This window comes from Guillardia theta (genome assembly GCF_000315625.1).
Source record: "Guillardia theta CCMP2712 unplaced genomic scaffold GUITHscaffold_150, whole genome shotgun sequence".
Classification (NCBI taxonomy): domain Eukaryota; class Cryptophyceae; order Pyrenomonadales; family Geminigeraceae; genus Guillardia; species Guillardia theta.
In genome coordinates, this window is record NW_005434524.1 from 47,408 (window position 1) to 65,952 (window position 18,545).

General features: G+C 54.7%; 5 protein-coding genes across 5 annotated transcripts in view; 2 read left to right on the forward strand and 3 right to left on the reverse strand.

The window, feature by feature from the left end:
• Positions 1 to 2,639, reverse strand: part of GUITHDRAFT_51930 (hypothetical protein) — a gene marked incomplete at both ends in the record, with an annotated part of 6,082 nt that extends 3,443 nt beyond the window's left edge. Inside the window, 4 exons of the mRNA XM_005821183.1 lie at positions 137 to 335; positions 1,935 to 2,171; positions 2,253 to 2,354; positions 2,547 to 2,639. Coding sequence (XP_005821240.1) covers positions 137 to 335; positions 1,935 to 2,171; positions 2,253 to 2,354; positions 2,547 to 2,639 — 631 coding nt within the window. The remainder of the gene's footprint in view (positions 1 to 136; positions 336 to 1,934; positions 2,172 to 2,252; positions 2,355 to 2,546) is intronic.
• A 412-nt stretch (positions 2,640 to 3,051) lies between these two features.
• GUITHDRAFT_147336 (hypothetical protein) lies at positions 3,052 to 6,323 on the reverse strand (the record flags this gene model as incomplete). Its single annotated transcript, XM_005821184.1, has 6 exons — positions 3,052 to 3,128; positions 3,299 to 3,640; positions 3,667 to 3,718; positions 3,839 to 3,940; positions 3,990 to 4,066; positions 4,124 to 6,323. 6 exons carry the CDS (start codon positions 6,321 to 6,323, stop codon positions 3,052 to 3,054), a joined length of 2,850 nt encoding a protein of 949 aa, XP_005821241.1.
• Positions 6,324 to 8,187: 1,864 nt separating this feature from the next.
• Positions 8,188 to 9,294, reverse strand: GUITHDRAFT_147337 (hypothetical protein; the record flags this gene model as incomplete). The annotated part of the gene is made up of 2 exons (XM_005821185.1): positions 8,188 to 8,300; positions 8,421 to 9,294. 2 exons carry the CDS (start codon positions 9,292 to 9,294, stop codon positions 8,188 to 8,190), a joined length of 987 nt encoding a protein of 328 aa, XP_005821242.1.
• Positions 9,295 to 11,934: 2,640 nt separating this feature from the next.
• On the forward strand, positions 11,935 to 12,163 carry GUITHDRAFT_155798 (hypothetical protein). The gene has a single exon (XM_005821186.1). The coding sequence runs from the start codon at positions 11,953 to 11,955 to the stop codon at positions 12,133 to 12,135; it is 183 nt and encodes a 60-aa protein (XP_005821243.1). The 5' UTR covers positions 11,935 to 11,952; the 3' UTR covers positions 12,136 to 12,163.
• A 2,282-nt stretch (positions 12,164 to 14,445) lies between these two features.
• On the forward strand, positions 14,446 to 18,320 carry GUITHDRAFT_166257 (hypothetical protein; the record flags this gene model as incomplete). The annotated part of the gene is made up of 4 exons (XM_005821187.1): positions 14,446 to 15,138; positions 15,486 to 15,628; positions 15,671 to 15,754; positions 15,939 to 18,320. 4 exons carry the CDS (start codon positions 14,446 to 14,448, stop codon positions 18,217 to 18,219), a joined length of 3,201 nt encoding a protein of 1,066 aa, XP_005821244.1. The 3' UTR covers positions 18,220 to 18,320.
• Between the last annotated feature and the right edge of the window lie 225 nt (positions 18,321 to 18,545).

Genomic DNA, 18,545 nt, shown 5'->3' on the forward strand with positions numbered 1-18,545 from the left:
AAACAAAGTTGCGACGTGCTCTTGACTCTACAGACACGGCAGGAGGAGGCGTTGTCGTAAGCGTAGCCAACGTTGCACTGACACCAGCTGACGTTGACACTCCCGGCCTCCGAGGTCGCGTGTGGGAAGCAAGTACTGCACAAGGTCTGGCCGCTCGTATTGCTGTAGGTGCCCGCTGGACATACCAGACAGTCGAAGGAGCTCGACGCCCCAGCTGTAGTGTTGGATATGAAGTATCCAGCTGGGCACACACACGTCTCTACTCCGGTGGCAAGACCTGAGCTCAACGTGTTGGCAGGGCAAGTCACGCACGATCCGTTGGAGATGTACTGGCCCTTGTCGCACTTGAGGCACTTGTTGCTACTGCTGGTGTATCCTGGCTTGCATACGCACTGACTCAGCTGCGTGCTGCCTACCGACGGAGTGACAGAGTTGTTGGGGCAGTTAGTGCAAGCGCCTGGGCCGAGCGCTTGTTTGTACTTGCCCGCCGGACATGCCACACACGACCCTGCGTCCTCCTGCGAGTATCCCGGCTTGCAGACGCAAGCGGATACGTTTGCGCTGGTCGTCGACGCTGTCGTGCTGTTCTCGGAGTACTTGCTGCACCCCACGTTGCCGACCGTGCTCTTGTACGTCCCTACAGCACACGGCAGGCAGGAGGCGTTGTCGTAAGCGTAGCCAACGTTGCACTGACACCAGCTGACGTTGACACTCCCGGCCTCCGAGGTCGCGTGTGGGAAGCAAGTACTGCACAAGGTCTGGCCGCTCGTATTGCTGTAGGTGCCCGCTGGACATACCAGACAGTCGAAGGAGCTCGACGCCCCAGCTGTAGTGTTGGATATGAAGTATCCAGCTGGGCACACACACGTCTCTACTCCGGTGGCAAGACCTGAGCTCAACGTGTTGGCAGGGCAAGTCACGCACGATCCGTTGGAGATGTACTGGCCCTTGTCGCACTTGAGGCACTTGTTGCTACTGCTGGTGTATCCTGGCTTGCATACGCACTGACTCAGCTGCGTGCTGCCTACCGACGGAGTGACAGAGTTGTTGGGGCAGTTAGTGCAAGCGCCTGGGCCGAGCGCTTGTTTGTACTTGCCCGCCGGACATGCCACACACGACCCTGCGTCCTCCTGCGAGTATCCCGGCTTGCAGACGCAAGCGGATACGTTTGCGCTGGTCGTCGACGCTGTCGTGCTGTTCTCGGAGCACTTGCTGCACCCCACGTTGCCGACCGTGCTCTTGTACGTCCCTACAGCACACGGCAGGCAGGAGGCGTTGTCGTAAGCGTAGCCAACGTTGCACTGACACCAGCTGACGTTGACACTCCCGGCCTCCGAGGTCGCGTGTGGGAAGCAAGTACTGCACAAGGTCTGGCCGCTCGTATTGCTGTAGGTGCCCGCTGGACATACCAGACAGTCGAAGGAGCTCGACGCCCCAGCTGTAGTGTTGGATATGAAGTATCCAGCTGGGCACACACACGTCTCTACTCCGGTGGCAAGACCTGAGCTCAACGTGTTGGCAGGGCAAGTCACGCACGATCCGTTGGAGATGTACTGGCCCTTGTCGCACTTGAGGCACTTGTTGCTACTGCTGGTGTATCCTGGCTTGCATACGCACTGACTCAGCTGCGTGCTGCCTACCGACGGAGTGACAGAGTTGTTGGGGCAGTTAGTGCAAGCGCCTGGGCCGAGCGCTTGTTTGTACTTGCCCGCCGGACATGCCACACACGACCCTGCGTCCTCCTGCGAGTATCCCGGCTTGCAGACGCAAGCGGATACGTTTGCGCTGGTCGTCGACGCTGTCGTGCTGTTCTCGGAGCACTTGCTGCACCCCACGTTGCCGACCGTGCTCTTGTACGTCCCTACAGCACACGGCAGGCAGGAGGCGTTGTCGTAAGCGTAGCCAACGTTGCACTGACACCAGCTGACGTCGACACTCCCGGCCTCCGAGGTCGCGTGTGGGAAGCAAGTACTGCACAAGGTCTGGCCGCTCGTATTGCTGTAGGTGCCCGCTGGACATACCAGACAGTCGAAGGAGCTCGACGCCCCAGCTGTAGTGTTGGATATGAAGTATCCAGCTGGGCACACACACGTCTCTACTCCGGTGGCAAGACCTGAGCTCCACGTGTTGGCAGGGCAAGTCACGCACGATCCGTTGGAGATGTACTGGCCCTTGTCGCACTTGAGGCACTTGTTGCTACTGCTGGTGTATCCTGGCTTGCATACGCACTGACTCAGCTGCGTGCTGCCTACCGACGGAGTGACAGAGTTGTTGGGGCAGTTAGTGCAAGCGCCTGGGCCGAGCGCTTGTTTGTACTTGCCCGCCGGACATGCCACACACGACCCTGCGTCCTCCTGCGAGTATCCCGGCTTGCAGACGCAAGCGGATACGTTTGCGCTGGTCGTCGACGCTGTCGTGCTGTTCTCGGAGCACTTGCTGCACCCCACGTTGCCGACCGTGCTCTTGTACGTCCCTACAGCACACGGCAGGCAGGAGGCGTTGTCGTAAGCGTAGCCAACGTTGCACTGACACCAGCTGACGTCGACACTCCCGGCCTCCGAGGTCGCGTGTGGGAAGCAAGTACTGCACAAGGTCTGGCCGCTCGTATTGCTGTAGGTGCCCGCTGGACATACCAGACAGTCGAAGGAGCTCGACGCCCCAGCTGTAGTGTTGGATATGAAGTATCCAGCTGGGCACACACACGTCTCTACTCCGGTGGCAAGACCTGAGCTCAACGTGTTGGCAGGGCAAGTCACGCACGATCCGTTGGAGATGTACTGGCCCTTGTCGCACTTGAGGCACTTGTTGCTACTGCTGGTGTATCCTGGCTTGCAGATACAGTCCACGTTGCTAGTCCTCCCCTCGTACTTTGTGGTGGCTCCGGTGGGGCAGGAGGTGCACCCACCTAAAAACATGACTTCGCCAATACCCATCGAATCAGTCGTATCATACAACCATCCATATTGCCCATCTACATTGCATTCAACAGTCTTTGTTTCAGTTTTTGATAGAAATTTTTGATATGTTCCACAGCGATTGTTAGACCTTGCATCATCTGCAGAATTGCCTATCCACACATCCGCATTTCCTTGCGAAGGATATGCATCTTGTCTTGGCCACCATTTCACCTTTCGAATATTTCGAGATGTTCCAAAATCAATCCTTAACCATTGAATAGCAACAAGACTAAGAAATAAATTGTATTGTGATAGCCATTTACCATCCAATCCACGATCAATTGCACGCTCTGGACCAGTAGTTGCTTGATGCGCAGGAGACCCGGTAGCACTACACACACCGGTTATGCAATTCTGATCTTCTGCTGACATATGTCCTGAATCTGAATATGTTCCAATAGGACACCAAGGTGTTGAAAACTCATATTTTTCACATTGTGATACGCTGGTAGCACTAGTCACCGCAGTCTGAAACCCATCCTGACACCTTCGACAATCCTTGAGCAGGTAAAACACGGCCTTGTTCGAGGCACCCACTGCATCTCCACTAGTCGCTACCAGACTGGTCCGGTAGCGGAGGATGACAACGCCGGGTTGGCCGTCGGTAGGACTGCGAGTGTACGCGGAAGAGCTGCATCCATCAGCGACCCGTCCTCTTCCTCCTCCCCCGTACTGCAAGTGACCTGCTCCACCCGTCCCCGGTGGACACCTTCCACTAGGACTGCCACCTGAGCCTCCGCCTGCATAGGTGACGGGAGTTCCTGTGATTGCAACAGATAGACCAGATCCACCATCACCGCCTTGACACAAACTTGCCGCCGTTCCCACCCCATTCGCTCCGCCGCCTCCTCCTCCCGCTGCACTGCAGTTACCGCCCACACCTGCCCCTCCCTCGTTGCCTTGATCAGACGTTCCGGCTCCTGCCCCTCTTGTCCTAGCCGCTTCTGAGCTCCCACCTCCACCCCCACTTCCGCCATCTTGACCTGGTCCTCCTCCGTCTCGGCTCGCACCCCCACCCCCTCCAACAGCGACCAGCCCAAGGAAGATAGTGTTGAATCCGTTCTGAGCAGAAGCGTTGTTCGCTGCACTGTGCGCACCTCCGTTACCGACTGCAATCACGTAAGTTCCTTTGGGTATGACCTGCGAGGTTCGGTAAATCAAACCACCTGCTCCTCCTCCTCCGCCATCGAAACCCCCGCCGCCTCCCCCTCCGATCAGGAGGTAATCCACCACTGTGTTCTCAGAGAAGGTGACCGTGTATGGCTGCTGGTCTACCGACCCATTATTCGTGAATGACAGGTACGAGTGACTGCTGTCAATCACCGTGGGTACGACAGCTGGGCTTGTAGTGATGGTGGAGCAGAGGTGCATGGAGCCGTAGCTGTAGGTAGAAGCACAGTAGCTTGGGTCAAAGGTCGCCGGTTTATCGGCGAGGTAATCAGATTCCTTGGTGTAGAACTTGAAATGGAGGTTTTGTATGTTGCGATCTGAGATCCAATCGTAGAGTAGAGCCTGAGACAGACTCCAATCGGGATCGATCGGGAGCACCCGCTTGTAGAAGGTGAGCCAGTAGGAGGCGTCGCAGTCGTAACAGACCCTCACAATCGTCGCGTACTTCTCGCTCGACACCAGGGCCCTCACGGCAGCATCGAAGCTTGCAAGGGGCACAGACGCCGCTGAGTTGAGATCGGCGACACTGGGGAAGTCCACGCTGGCAATCACTTCTGGATAAAAAGCGTAGGAGGGGTTGGAGTTGTAGCTGTGAGTCAAACACCCAGTGGGATAGAAGAGAGGGTAGTAGTGCTGATGTATGTCATGTTCCGATAGCTCGTGTGTGTAAAACCGAAAGTCATCGAGATATCCGTTGGTGAGATATGAAGTATATGGTAATCCAGCCGCACCTATTGCAAAAGTATCTCCTGACGCTTGGCCGTAATGCATTGTAGTCGAACTCACGGTATGCGCGGCATTCACGTATATTTTTTTGATCATCGTTCCGCTGTTTGTGCTTACACTCACATAAAGATGATTCCACACATTGTTTGCAAAGTCTGCCCACTGGCTTGCATGAACTAGGCTGTTATGCCACGTTTCAAAAGTAATTGTCTTTGAGTCTGCATTAATATACAGCGTCCATCCTTGCAAAGTACTTCCACCATTCTTTGACTGGCAGCTTGCAATAGACTGGTTAATATTCGCTTGTGTCACCCTTACCCAAACAGATATGCTGAATGTTGCTGGTGAGAAAGTACCGTCATTGGACAGCTCAAGATAGTTGTTCCCAGTAAAGAACAATGCGCCATTCCCCCTCCTCCCGCTTGTCAGTGTTGGTGGAGGCGACGATATGGTCGCATGCTTCCCATTCCCCGAACTATCCTTCCCCAGATTGCTTCCATCTTCAAACTGATAGCTAACCAACGGCTTATAAGGCACACAATCTGCCACGCTCTTGGCCCCAGCAGAGCTCGTGGTGGTCATGTGGGGACATTCGACACAAGTGCCTGTCTCCGCGTAGTACCCCTTGTTGCATGTGTTGCGGGTAGTCGCTGCCGTGGATTCAAGCTTAGAGCAGGGCTTCGATGTGGGGCAGGTCGTGCATGGATGGATAGCAGCTCCATTCCTGTAGGTACCAGCAGGACACGTGTAATCGCTTGCCAGCACACCGTAAACCGCGTTTCTCCGATAACCGGCACAAGTTCCACCCGGGTTCACGGTCCCGATTGACACGTTCCTCGGAAACCTCTCCGAGTCTGCGTACACCTCGAACTCGTCGAAGCTGTTGCCTATGGCTGCGCTGAACTTGATCCGAACTGCCTTGGCCAGGACCGCGCCCCCGAGGTCGAACACCTGGCGATGAGGGTTGGACCTGGCTGGGATGGTTGTCACTGTTTGCCAACCGGCAGTGCTGGCGTCGATGAACAAGGTCGTGCTGTCGTATGGAAGTATCTCTACTGTGAATGCTCCCCCAAACCTGTCCTTGGACTGTGAAAATGCGATGTACCGGATGACTACAGAGGTTGAAAACAAAACAGAAATCCAGGGGGCAGTGTCAAAAGATCCAGGAATCCAACCCTTGTCATTTCCAAATACTCCATCGTTGAATCCAGCGATTGTATGATTACCACCAACTTGCGACGAGCCATAAGCAGTGGCTCTTGATCCGATACTGATAGCTGGCGTGTTTGGCACACAATGGTTTGCAAGGTTGTCATCAAACATTGCCATCTGCCTGTAGACTTGTACAGCCTTGTAAGGATCACTGTGACAAGTGGCAAGATTCAAATCATTAAGAACCAAGACCACCATCACGATCCAATAGGATCGAGCCTTGCATCGTACACGAGACACCAAAATCGCCCAGACCATCCCAAGACTGACCCAACTTGTCTCCCTGATATACCTGTGCCAACCGGAAACCATGAAAGAAAATAGCGAGAATACTTCCGGCGGAGGCAAGCAACACGAAAAACAACACCAGAATCGACGGAGAAGCGTCCCCAAACAAGTCAACCCCATCGACAAGCAACAAGAGAAACGGGAGTCCTCCTGCGAGTATCCCGGCTTGCAGACGCAAGCGGATACGTTTGCGCTGGTCGTCGACGCTGTCGTGCTGTTCTCGGAGCACTTGCTGCACCCCACGTTGCCGACCGTGCTCTTGTACGTCCCTACAGCACACGGCAGGCAGGAGGCGTTGTCGTAAGCGTAGCCCACGTTGCATTGTCGCAGGGCAGTATTTGGGGTGTAGATTGATTTGTGAGTTGCCTGAGGACATCTGAGGGAGCGCACTCCATCCTCACCGAAATAGCTTTTCTTCCACATGCAAATCAGATCGTTGTTGTCCTTGGTGATTTGTATTGCATTCAGGCAGCAAACAGGACAAGAATCAGATCCGAGGGTGACTTCTCGATTTTCCTGATTGAATGTAGTGAAGAATGCACTGCTCGTGTCATTACTGGTTATTCCATGCATCTCACTGACACTACAGTTTTGATATCCGACATCCGACTTGTACTCGCATAGACCGCTGTCCTGCCTAGTGCAATCTGGACCGTATTGAAACAACACAATGAAGTTTGTTGGATTTGAAGCATTTGAAGGGCTTGTAGAATTTGAGGATTTAAGCAACCAGGTGATTGCCTCACCTCCTCTGTCATCACTGGACCGAATGTTTATGTGTGCTCGTAGGGTTATTGCTCTACTGCTCTCATGCACCAGATGCCCTCCACCGTTGTCGACTACCATACTCTTTGTTGATTCCGAAGGAATCCATCTCAAACTTTCACCATCTTTGTTCCATCTCGTCCATGATAATCTGGATGATCCGATGTTTGAACCACTTGGACAAGGCTGACAATGGCTCATTGTGTTGAAGGAATTGTTTTCTGCGTTTCCATTCTGACAGCCATTGCACAAAGCTCTGTGAAAGCTGAGGTGTAGAAATAAGATGAGCGATACCCAATGCAGAGGAAGCCTTTCCATCGAGCCCTGGTTTGGTTCGAGAACACCTCAGAACAGTTACAGTGGTCTACCAGGCTACAGAGAGATCAGGCTCATCCCGCTTGGAGCCCATTCGATGCAATGGCGTTAGAGAGGATCCAGAAGCACTTGAAAAAGTACTTTTTCTGGCTCGCTGATTGAACAGTACCTGTATTCATGGTCATTCCCTTGAATTCTCTTCTTCGTCCTCAAGCAAGCAAACTCTCAATCACATCTCATCTCAGGTTTTCTCGATTCTTACCTCTGCTTGCTCCCTCACTGCCTCTGCTCATCAGAAACCGATGAGCCTGTCCATGAAAACGAAAGCCTCAAAATGCACCGTCGGGGATTTTATCCTTGACCCCACCCCCCCCTGACCTCTAGACCAGGTCACGGAGCAGCCTGACCTTTCCTCGTTTTACACACCCACCCCCATTTACCCCCACCCACCCCACCCCACCCCCACCCATGAACTTTAGGAACAATCTGCATCCAATCCACATCAAACCACTCATCCCACCCCCACCCACCCAATCGCACGCAGTCAAGGATCCGAGGCTCGGCTGCTGTCCGTAGCCTCGGAGGCTCCTTGCTCGACCTAGAGGGTTTCCCCTCAGTCTCTCAGTGGGTGGTGACTCGAACAAGGAGCAAGCGCGCCTGTGCTAACTCAACCTGTCGCATTCGTTTCCCTTGACGTCACTGCTCTTTTGACTCGGGCTGCATAACTCAGACTCTCCGATGAGCGTCATTGCGTTCACTCCCATACTACAGTAGGCGACTTGTACTTTGGCGTTGGAGGAAGAGTTAAAGAAGAGTACCGCCGTATATGCCGGGGAATACCGTGAATTGAACAAGTCACCCGGGAACCTGCCGGCGGCGATCAGTTAAGAAAGTACGCCGGGGCCTGCCGAGAATTAAGGAACCTGTATGCCGGTGGGGACTAAAGTCGGAACCGCCGGGCCGCCGCGGCCCGCCGGCCGGAATGACCTTCAAGGGAATCATGCAGTTTGCTCAGAGCGTCTGAGGCGGGCACGGAAGGTTGGAACCAGGTGATGGAAACAGAAACATCATGAACGGGTGCATTGCGTGTACTCGATGGTATGGAGAGGTAGTAGAAGACAGCATACTGAGATAGTAGAAGACAGCATACTGAGATAGTAGAAGACAGCATACTGAGATAGTAGAAGACAGCATACTGAGATAGTAGAAGACAGCATACTGAGATAGTAGAAGACAGCATACTGAGGTAGTAGAAGACAGCATACTGAGGTAGTAGAAGACAGCATACTGAGATAGTAGAAGACAGCATACTGAGATAGTAGAAGACAGCATACTGAGATAGTAGAAGACAGCATACTGAGATAGTAGAAGACAGCATACTGAGATAGTAGAAGACAGCATACTGAGATAGTAGAAGACAGCATACTGAGATAGTAGAAGACAGCATACTGAGATAGTAGAAGACAGCATACTGAGATAGTAGAAGACAGCATACTGAGATAGTAGAAGACAGCATACTGAGATAGTAGAAGACAGCATACTGAGATAGTAGAAGACAGCATACTGAGATAGTAGAAGACAGCATACTGAGATAGTAGAAGACAGCATACTGAGATAGTAGAAGACAGCATACTGAGATAGTAGAAGACAGCATACTGAGATAGTAGAAGACAGCATACTGAGATAGTAGAAGACAGCATACTGAGATAGTAGAAGACAGCATACTGAGATAGTAGAAGACAGCATACTGAGATAGTAGAAGACAGCATACTGAGATAGTAGAAGACAGCATACTGAGATAGTAGAAGACAGCATACTGAGATAGTAGAAGACAGCATACTGAGATAGTAGAAGACAGCATACCTGTCGCATCGGTAACGTTTTCGAGGCATGGAGAATGGAAGTTGGGGATTTCATTTCGTCAATTCGCTCCATTCCTTCAAACTTTCCAGACGAGACTCATTCACTGCGTTGCTTCTTCTTGTGCTTCTCCACCCGGGGCATGGTGGACATGAAGAATGTAATGAAACATAAGTGCGTGGTGATGAGGAGTGCTGCTGATTCTTGATAAGGTACACAGAAGTTTATACAGAAAGTTGAAAACATCCAGACCATCAAGATCACGAGGTTTGCGAGCCTCGTACATGTTGCGCCATTCACCTTGTGATTGCAAAGCCCCATCGGCGACTTGCTGCATGAGACTCGACAGGTGATGGTGATCGAGCTTGAGCCAGCGACTGTGCTGGAGGAGGACGTCGCCTTTGCTCTCATGCTTGATGGAGGGTTGGTGGCGTACGGTGAAAGACCCTCTCCTCCATCTGTTCCTTTGACGGCTCCCTGCGCAGGCCTGCAATGGGCGAAGGAAGGCCTCGTTGAGATTCCCGTCCCTCCCGGTCTGCGGTGACAGGGAACCTGCCTCAGAGCTGAGTGGCTGGGCAGATGGAGAGCATGAAGTGACTCTGGCGATCACTAGCGACACCGGCGAGTCAACCTGGAAACGAGACTCCAATATCTGCGTAAGCTCCTCATGTCTGTTTGCGCAGTCTGACGCCCTTGTATGCGGCAGCGGATCCACACGGCGAGGTTTGTTTCGAAGTCGATCCACTCGCCAGACACCTTTCAGCAGCTGCAAGTCGAATCCCCGAGAACAGGAGAGCGGCTGCTGGTCGGAGAGACTCGTCTGCTGGAGTTCAAGCTGAATGATAAACGGTGGCTGGCTATCAGGGTGAACGGACGGGAAGTGAGGGAAGCAGACGTGTACGAGGAGGGGACCCACAGCACTGTGATGGACTTCCTTGACGTGGAAGAAGAGAACACGCATGGAGGAAAACTCGATGCGTCACCAGAGGCTTCTCGATTTGATCTCGAGATCTTGACATGGGACATCTCAGACGAAGAGCGTGAGGAATCAAACGTGAAAGAACGAGCGTCAATCCACTTTCATCTCGCCAATGAGCCTCCAAATGTCATGTTCCAATTTCCTCCGGACAAGTATGTCTACAATGACCCCAGCAATGTCAACGTAGCTCTTCTCGTGACCTACTTTGCGTTCCATCGCTTCCCTTCGATTGCGAATGGCTTTGTCAAAGTTCTCATTGATTGGGATCATGCTACCACCGCAAAGGTATCCGACTTACCCTGCGTCTCTCGTCTCACTTCATCCAGATCGTCCGAGACAGCGAAGGCGTTTTTGAGATCACCATGAGTCTTGCGCAGCCTTTCAACCGACCAGGATGGCACCACATTCAAGTCCAGCTGTCGGGCCCCGACCAGCAGCCGCTAGGAGGGCCTGTAGAGCTTCTGTACAAGGTTGACGAGCAACAGGGGGGGGTCAAGGCAGGGGAAGGGAAAGAACAAAGAGTTCTCTCCATCCCCATCGGGAGCTGGTCGGAGCTGCACCAGGTCGAGCTTGACTCGCTTCCCTCGGACAGCGAAGGTCACGTGATCTGTGGGGGGCATGGCACGTGCGTTGGGTCGCCTCGCAAGTGTGAGTGCGTCTGCGAGGGCGACTGGATCGGGAGCTCGTGTAACGTGAGTCTCGAGGTCGAGGTGGAGTACTTTCCGCAAGTGATGCCGGTGCTGTCCGACTCGAGATGGGCTTTGTCAGCGTCCCTTCTGAATGGCAGCAGAGAACTGCTGCACAGATTACAAAACCTTCACAGTGAGATCTGATCGACGATCTCGTATACACTCACGCTGTCTTGCAGACACTAGCAACTGTTCGAGGGAGAAGGTGTTTGTGTTCGAGTATAATGATCAAGGTTTAGCCGCCGTAGTCTCCGATGCCACCGTACAGCTTTCTTACTCGTTTGCGCGCTCGAGGGCGACCGTCTTCCAAGGCGAGTGGACCTACGGGTTGCACAAGGGATGTAGGCATGCGTCAGGCGTCGCCTGTCACTTTCATCCTCACTTTGACTGCGAAGCCTCTCAAGACTTCCAGCAGCCTGAGTTCGAGTCGCATCCTCGAGACGTGATTCCAGCCGAGTACTCAGGCAGAGGATCGTTCTGGTGGTATTCCCACCTCTCGCACTACCTTCTCCAAGAAAACTTTGACTTCCAGCTCAAGGTCCCTCCTCCCTCTCCCCTCGTCTCCTCATCGTTTCCTTCAGATCGCTTCTGCTAAGGCGCAGCTGGGCTTTTACGGCCCCATCATCGGAGTGCACGTGCGCAATGGGGACTACTGTTCTTACGAGAACGACAAGGGGGGAATCTGCCTCATGTACAAGCACTGCATCTGCGATGGCTTCCAGCCGTACCTTGAGAGGATCCGACGAGTGCGAGAGCTCTACGGCATCTCCACCGTCTTCTTGGCCACGCAAGACCCGAGGATCATTGCAGCAGCCAAGGCTGAACAAGGATTTCGCGTCCTGCACCTCGAGTTTGATCGAGATCAGCTGACGGGCAAGAACGCCAGGAAGGCTCTTCACTGGAGGCAGAAGCAGGTGCTCCCGACCTCTGCTCTCTGCTCTCTCCTCCCCTCTGACTTGTCGGAATTCTCTAGGGGTACGTGGACTCAGAGATGGTCAGCGAGTCCGCGCTGCTCGATCTCTTCCTCCTCCGTGACTGCGACGTGTTCATCGGAGCCTTTCACTCGCAGTACTCGAGACTCGCGTATCAGCTGATGGCGATCAAGCAAGGGCTCCATCCTCCTTTCTCGTCGGTCCATCTCTCCTGGGGCTCTACCTTGACATATCCACTTTGACCGTTCAATAACAAGAGACTGCACCACGCGCTTATCCCCGCTTGACTTGCTGCGACGTTGGAGCTAGAGGGTGTCGATGTGACGTTTGACAGGTATCAACGGGGGGAGGAAGGACGTAAAGTAGCTCGCATCTGCTCGACTCGGTCAGGAGGCATCGCTTAGCAAGCTGCTTACCCGTAGGACTGAAGCAAGAGGTTGCGTCGCTCTTCACCGGAGCGACTAGGGAACTTGGCATCCAGCATGACGTGGAGGGCCGAGAGGAAGGGGAGAGAGAGAAGGGCGTTCGAGCACGGGACACAATTTCGCTCTCCGAGTAGAGTCCGTCATAACTCCTGCGACTGGCCATGCAGTCGTTGACTTGTCGTTCCCATGTTGTGATGCTTGATCGCGGAAGTGCATCAGCAGCAGCACGGACACGCAGTCTATCCGTAGGCGACTCAGCCACTAGCAGGCCGCGAGGATGCCTCTTAGCGCGAAGCAGCTCGCGCAAGGGACGAGAAGGCTCGAGGGGGTTTCGTCTGGAGGGGATGTGGGGGAGGGGCGGCTTCTTCTTGTAGAGGAACCGCAAGCAGATGGTTTTGCTTCTCTCCCTGTTGACTTCGACGGTGAACTGCTGGAGTAGCTGCTTGCCGTCAGGGGCATCACATGGACTGCAAGACATCTCACTGTTTGTAACGGAGGGTCCAGGGGGTGCAAGAACTGTCCTTGAGGATCGGTCTCAACGGCTTTATCTATGTACGCGCTTGCTTCTTCCATTTCCTAGGCAGCACAGGATTACCATCATTCTCGGATCACCATCATTCTCGGCGCATCAGTCTTATTGCAAGCGCTTTACCTGCCTTTGCAGCAACATGAATCTCCCCAGGAAGAAAAGACCGCACGGATCGTCTGGTGAATGCTCGTGGCATGTTCCTTTTCACCAAGTGAGGGATGTAAGTGGATATTCAAGGATTTACTCAGATGTTGTCCGGCTTGCTCGATCAGGCTAGCGTCGCGCAGTGCCTTTCCTTTCCTGCAAAGTATTCTTGCCAGGGCACATGCTGAAGGAACGTGCTTGGGGTTTATGCTCAATGCCCTGGTTGCGACTCCTTCGGCCTCTTGTAAGTCGCCCTGCAGCATCAACCTGGTGGCTCTTTCGCTCTGTCGGAGAAGTTCTTGTTCAACTTGAAAAGTTCTCTCTTCTTTCTCATCGCCCGATGCTGTCATCACAGGTGGAGCTTGCCACCTCCTCTCAAGTTTCCTTCTCCCCTTCTGCTCTTCTCTTCTGCTCAGTCACTTCTCCCCAAACTTCTCCTCTCCTCTCCTCTCCTCTCCTCTCCTCTCCTCTCCTCTCCTCTCCTCTCCTCTCCTCTCCTCTCCTCTCCTCTCCTCTTCTCTCCCCTCCTCTCCCTTTCTCTCCTCTTGTCTTCTTCCGAGTTCACTTCTCCCGGTCGTTCGTGTCAGTTTGGTTGACAATTGCCATTTTTTTTTGCCCGGCATATCACACCAAAAATCAACGGCCTTGCAACGGTCGGGGGAGTATTGCCTCTGAGTCCTAGTGTGCTGGCCCCGCCCATCAGGTGCCGCCCCCGGGCCGGGCCGGGCCGGGCCGGGCCGGGCTGCCCAGAGAGCCGGCCGCGGCCCCCGGCGACAGTGCTGAGTGAAGTTTACAGTATGCAGTTTGAATCAAATAAAATCAGAATGGCAATGCCACCCCACTGTTCTCAATAAAGTACCCCCCTTTTAGGAGGTGGTCACCTGAACAGTACATGGACAAGGACCCACTGTCACATGGGAGGTAAGGGGGGTGGTGGGGTGGTAATGAAGGTTTATATCGTACGGAACTGTATCTTCGGCCTCCCCCTGCACAATCGCAATGGAAGCCTGCAGGGGGGCAGGGATAGGAGGAGAGAGGAAGAGGATGGGGGAAGGCAGAGACGGGGAGAGCATGGCACACGTCTTGAGAACCTCTCTTGTTTCTCTTCATGTCTACCACCAAGAGACATAAGACGAATCCATGGTGAAAGACGAAACGGTTGCAGGGTAGTTGACAGGTGCAGACCGGTGTGGGGGTAAGCTTTTGGAAGAGCTTGTCCTTGTGTCCTTGTGTAGGTTGTAATGTAGCTGATTGGAATAGTTGTGCATGTTGCTAGAGAGATTTATGAAAAAAAAATTACAGAGGAGGGTAGGGGTTGCAGAATGGCGTACGATGATGAGGTACGGGAGGAGATCAAGTAGACATATAGACTTCTTGACTTGTTCGCTGTCCATAACAAACAACCTCTGAAAAGAACTTCTATCAGCAGGATGCGGCAAATCCTCCTTGCGGCCATGGCCGTCCAAGCCTTGATATCTTGTCAAGCTTCGTTTCTGACACACCATCTGCGCCTGCGAGGACAGCACGGAGTCGTCGCGGGAGGGCCCAGGCTGCTGAGGATGTCGGGAGGAAAGCAGATGCGCGGGAAGTCGAGCGGGCCAAAGGTGCTGGATGAGTACCATCACGAGTTTCAGTCGAAGCACGAGGAGGAGAAGTCGATGGTCAGAGTCTCGGCGGTGCTGGAGGGAGACCAAGTCAAGTGCTCCATCGAGTGCAAGTGCAGAGGGGAGATGGTGCTTCACTGGGCCTTCTCCGAGAGCTCCAAGGGATGGTATGCCGTGCCCGACGAGTGTCTGCCGGCTGGATCGAGGAGGATCGACGAAAAGGCGTCACAGACGACGTTTGTGAACGGGAGGATAGAGATCGTGATGAAGAAGCAGGACATGCCTGAGGCGATCTCCTTCGTCCTCAAGAAGAGCTCTCCCGAGGAATGGATCAGCGGGCCCGGCGGAGACTTCAAGATCGCACTGAAGAGCCCCGACTCAAGCTCGATCGGGCAGCTGATCATGGAAAGGGAAGCCAAGGCCTCTCACTGGAGTATCCTCGATCGCATGCGGCTGGTCAATCAGAACGTGAAGGCTGTGGCTGAGAGCGAGGAAGGACTGAGCTGGTTGTACACCCTTTTACGATTCAACCAGATGAAACTTGTGAGCTCCTCAAGCTTTTTCTTCTCTTCCTCTCCCCTCCTTTCTTCTCCTGTCCCCTCCCTCACCCTCCTATCCTCTCCTCCTGCCTCCTCCTTGCTCTTCTCTTCCTCTCCTCTCCTCTCCTCTCCTTCCTCTCCTCTCCTCTCCTCTCTTCTCCTCTCCTCTCCTCTCCTCTCCTCTCCTCTCCTCTCCTCTCCTTCCCTCTCCTCTCCTCTCCTCTCCTCTCCTCTCCTCTCCTCTCCTCTCCTCTGCTCCTTCTCTCAACTAAAAGAGTAGATATATCTTTCTCTCCTCTCGTCTCTAACTCTCCTTGTCCTCTTGCGCGTGCTGATACAACGGCCTTACAGGTCCCTTTGACCCGCAACTCCAACTATCAGTCCAAGGACCTGGCCCACACTCAGGACGGCGTCTCTCTTGCCTTTGCCTCTCTCTATGCCAAACAGCCCGACGCGAGGCTGTGGGCGAGGATGTGCGTCGCGCTGGTGCCGAGGTGAGGCTGGTGGTGGAGTGAGAGGAGCTTACGCGAGCGCAGAGGAGGAGGAAACGGAGACGCGATCCGACTGGAAATCCTCGACATCATGAGGAGGCACGGGATCAAGGAGGGCCATCGACCCGGGTGAGGAGGAGGAGCGAAGATGCGAGGAGATGGAGGGGAAGGGAGGGGAGGGGAGGGAAAAAGATCAAACGCAGATTAAGAATGAGTACAATTGAGGAGGGCAGGAGGAGGAGGAAAAAGAGAGGAGGGACGAGGGAGGGAAGGGCAGGAGAGAGAAGGAGGCAGGAGCTGACGTGGCATTCAGGATTGAGGACAGGTTCTTGGAGGAGTGGCACCAGAAGCTTCACACTAACTGCGCTCCTGACGACATTATCATCGCTGAAGCCTACATCCGCTTCCTCGAGACCGGCAACCCCGACGACTACTGGAGCCACCTCAAGGGCAACGGCCTCTCCTGGGAGTACATGTCTTCCATCGGAGGTGGGAAAGGGTCCGCAAACTCCGGGCTCAAGGGCCTCACAGCTACTCCCCTGCACCTTCCCCAGCTGTGCAACGACATCAAGCACCTCCGATGGACGTTGATGCAGGTGCACGGAGGAGCAGACCTTGACTTCATGATCCACAAGGCGAGTGGAGGGCTGGACGGGGAGCTGAACGGGATCTTGCGGGAGATCCAGAGCAACAGGCACGAGTGGTGGGTGCCGGGAAAGATCCTCGAGGCGAGGAGGAGGCTGAAGCATCTGCTGAGCAACGGGGAGGGGCACAGAGATGGGCTCATGCTGGACGTGTCGCTGGACCAGTGGTTCAAGGTCCAGCTGGAGAAGACGCAGTTTGGACACCTGGAGAAGAACAACCTGCTAGACGTGACTTCGGTGGCTCTAGAGAACTGCGCGCTGTCTCTTGGGCAGGAGCTGGAGTTCTGCCATTCTCAGCTGTGCAAGGTGAAGGAGATGGGAAACAGGTGGAGCAAGGAGTGGGGGCTGGTGGCGAAGGCGACGGTGGAGAGGATCAGCCTTGCGCTGCAGGAAGTGTCTGGTAGGATCTACTCGTGTGTGCAGCCCAAGGCAGAGCAGCTGGGGAAGGCGATGGGGACGGAGGAGGCGTACCTGACCAACTTCGGGGAGGAAGTGATCCGAGGCAGCTCTACTTTCATTGTCTCTCAACTGCTCGCCTGCCTCGACCCCATGATCCGCGAGTGCGCCAACATCGGGACGTGGGAGCCCATGTCGAGCATCGTGGAGGCGACGGGGAGCGTGCAGGTGCTGGAAAACCTTGTGGCGATCCAGGGGAAGGAGTTCAAGGAGAAGCAAGTGGTGGTGGTGCGGGAGGTGAGGGGGATAGAGGACATCCCCAAGGGCGTCACGGCCATCCTCACCCGCAGCAGCATCGACGCTCTTTCTCACATCGCCATCCGAGCTCGCAACCAGCGCGTCCTCTTCGCCACCTGCCATGACGAGCAGGCCTTCAGCGACCTCTGCCGTCGCCAGGGCCTGGTGGACGTGTCGGTGGACTCGATGGGAAACATCGTGGTGAAGGAGGGAGTGAAGAGCGACCAGAAGGTGCAGGAGGAGGCGACAGGCAGCATCAAAGTTGTTTCCCCTGCCTCCCCTAAAGCCGATGTGCTGGAGGAGGAAGAATTCGACGAGCAGGTGGTCGGGTCAAAGTCCCTCAATCTTCACAAGCTCATCGCCCTCAAGCGCGAACTCCCCGCCTACGTCGAGTTCCCCTTCTCAGCTGCCATCCCCTTCGGAGTCTTCGAGAAGATCCTCGCCGCTGACGCGAACAAGCCAGTCCAGCAGAAGATCCAGAAGCTGCAGGCCAGCCTGACCGGCGAGCCCCAGCACGACTTGGAGGTCCTGAAGGAGCTAAGAAACTCGTTCGAGGAGGTGGAGATACCCGCGAGCCTCCTCAAGGATCTGCAGGCACGGACCCTCAAGTCGCCTCTCTCCAACTTCCTGCAGGAGTACGAGGAGGAGAGCTGCGAGGCGATCCGGAGGGTCTGGGCGAGCAAGTGGAGCGATCGCGCATACTTCTCCCGCAAGGCTCATCGCATCCCCGACTCCAACCTCTTCATGGGCGTCCTCCTGCAGCCCGTCGCCGCCGCCTCCTACGCCTTCGTCCTCCACACCAAGAACCCCATGAACGGGAAGGAGGAGGAGCTGGCCGGTGAGCTCGTGCTGGGGCTGGGCGAGGCTCTGGTGGGGAACCATCCCGGTCGGGCTCTGAGCTTTCTGGTGGACAAGAAGAGCGGGAAGGTAACGGTAGGAAGGCTGCCTTCGAAGCGAGAGGGCTTCTTCCTCGAGGACAGCACCTTCATCTTCCGCTCCGACTCCAACTGCGAGGACCTCGACAAGTACGCGGGAGCCGGGCTGTACGACAGCGTCATGGCCATCGAGCCCGAGAAGAAGGCGATAGACTACAGCAACGACCGAGTGTTCTGGGACGGAAACTACCGCGAGGAGCTGCTAAAGAAGATTGCTGAGGTGGGAATCGCCATAGAGCGCCAGCTGGGCAAGGAGCAGGACATCGAGGGAGTCGTGAGCGAGGACAAGATCGTCATCGTCCAGAGCAGAAATCAGGTGTAGAGGAGGAGGTAGAGTGAGAGAAGGGGAGGAGGAGGAGGAGAAGTATGTGATACGTGGGAGGAAGGGAAGGAACTTTTGATAACAAACCTTCTTTGAGATCCAACAATCATATGCCTCTGATTGCTGTTCCTTCATTCTCTTTCAGAGCCCCCTTCCTCCATCCCTCTTCAACTTCTTCATCCTTCTCCGTCTTCTCCTTCCCGCGTGTCCCCCTCCTCATCGCCGACTGATTTCATTGGGGCACTTCACTCTGACTTCTCGGGCTTAGGAGGCAGCAGCAGGTCTGCTACGCCTCCTCCTCCTCCTCCTCCTCCTCCTCCCATCCC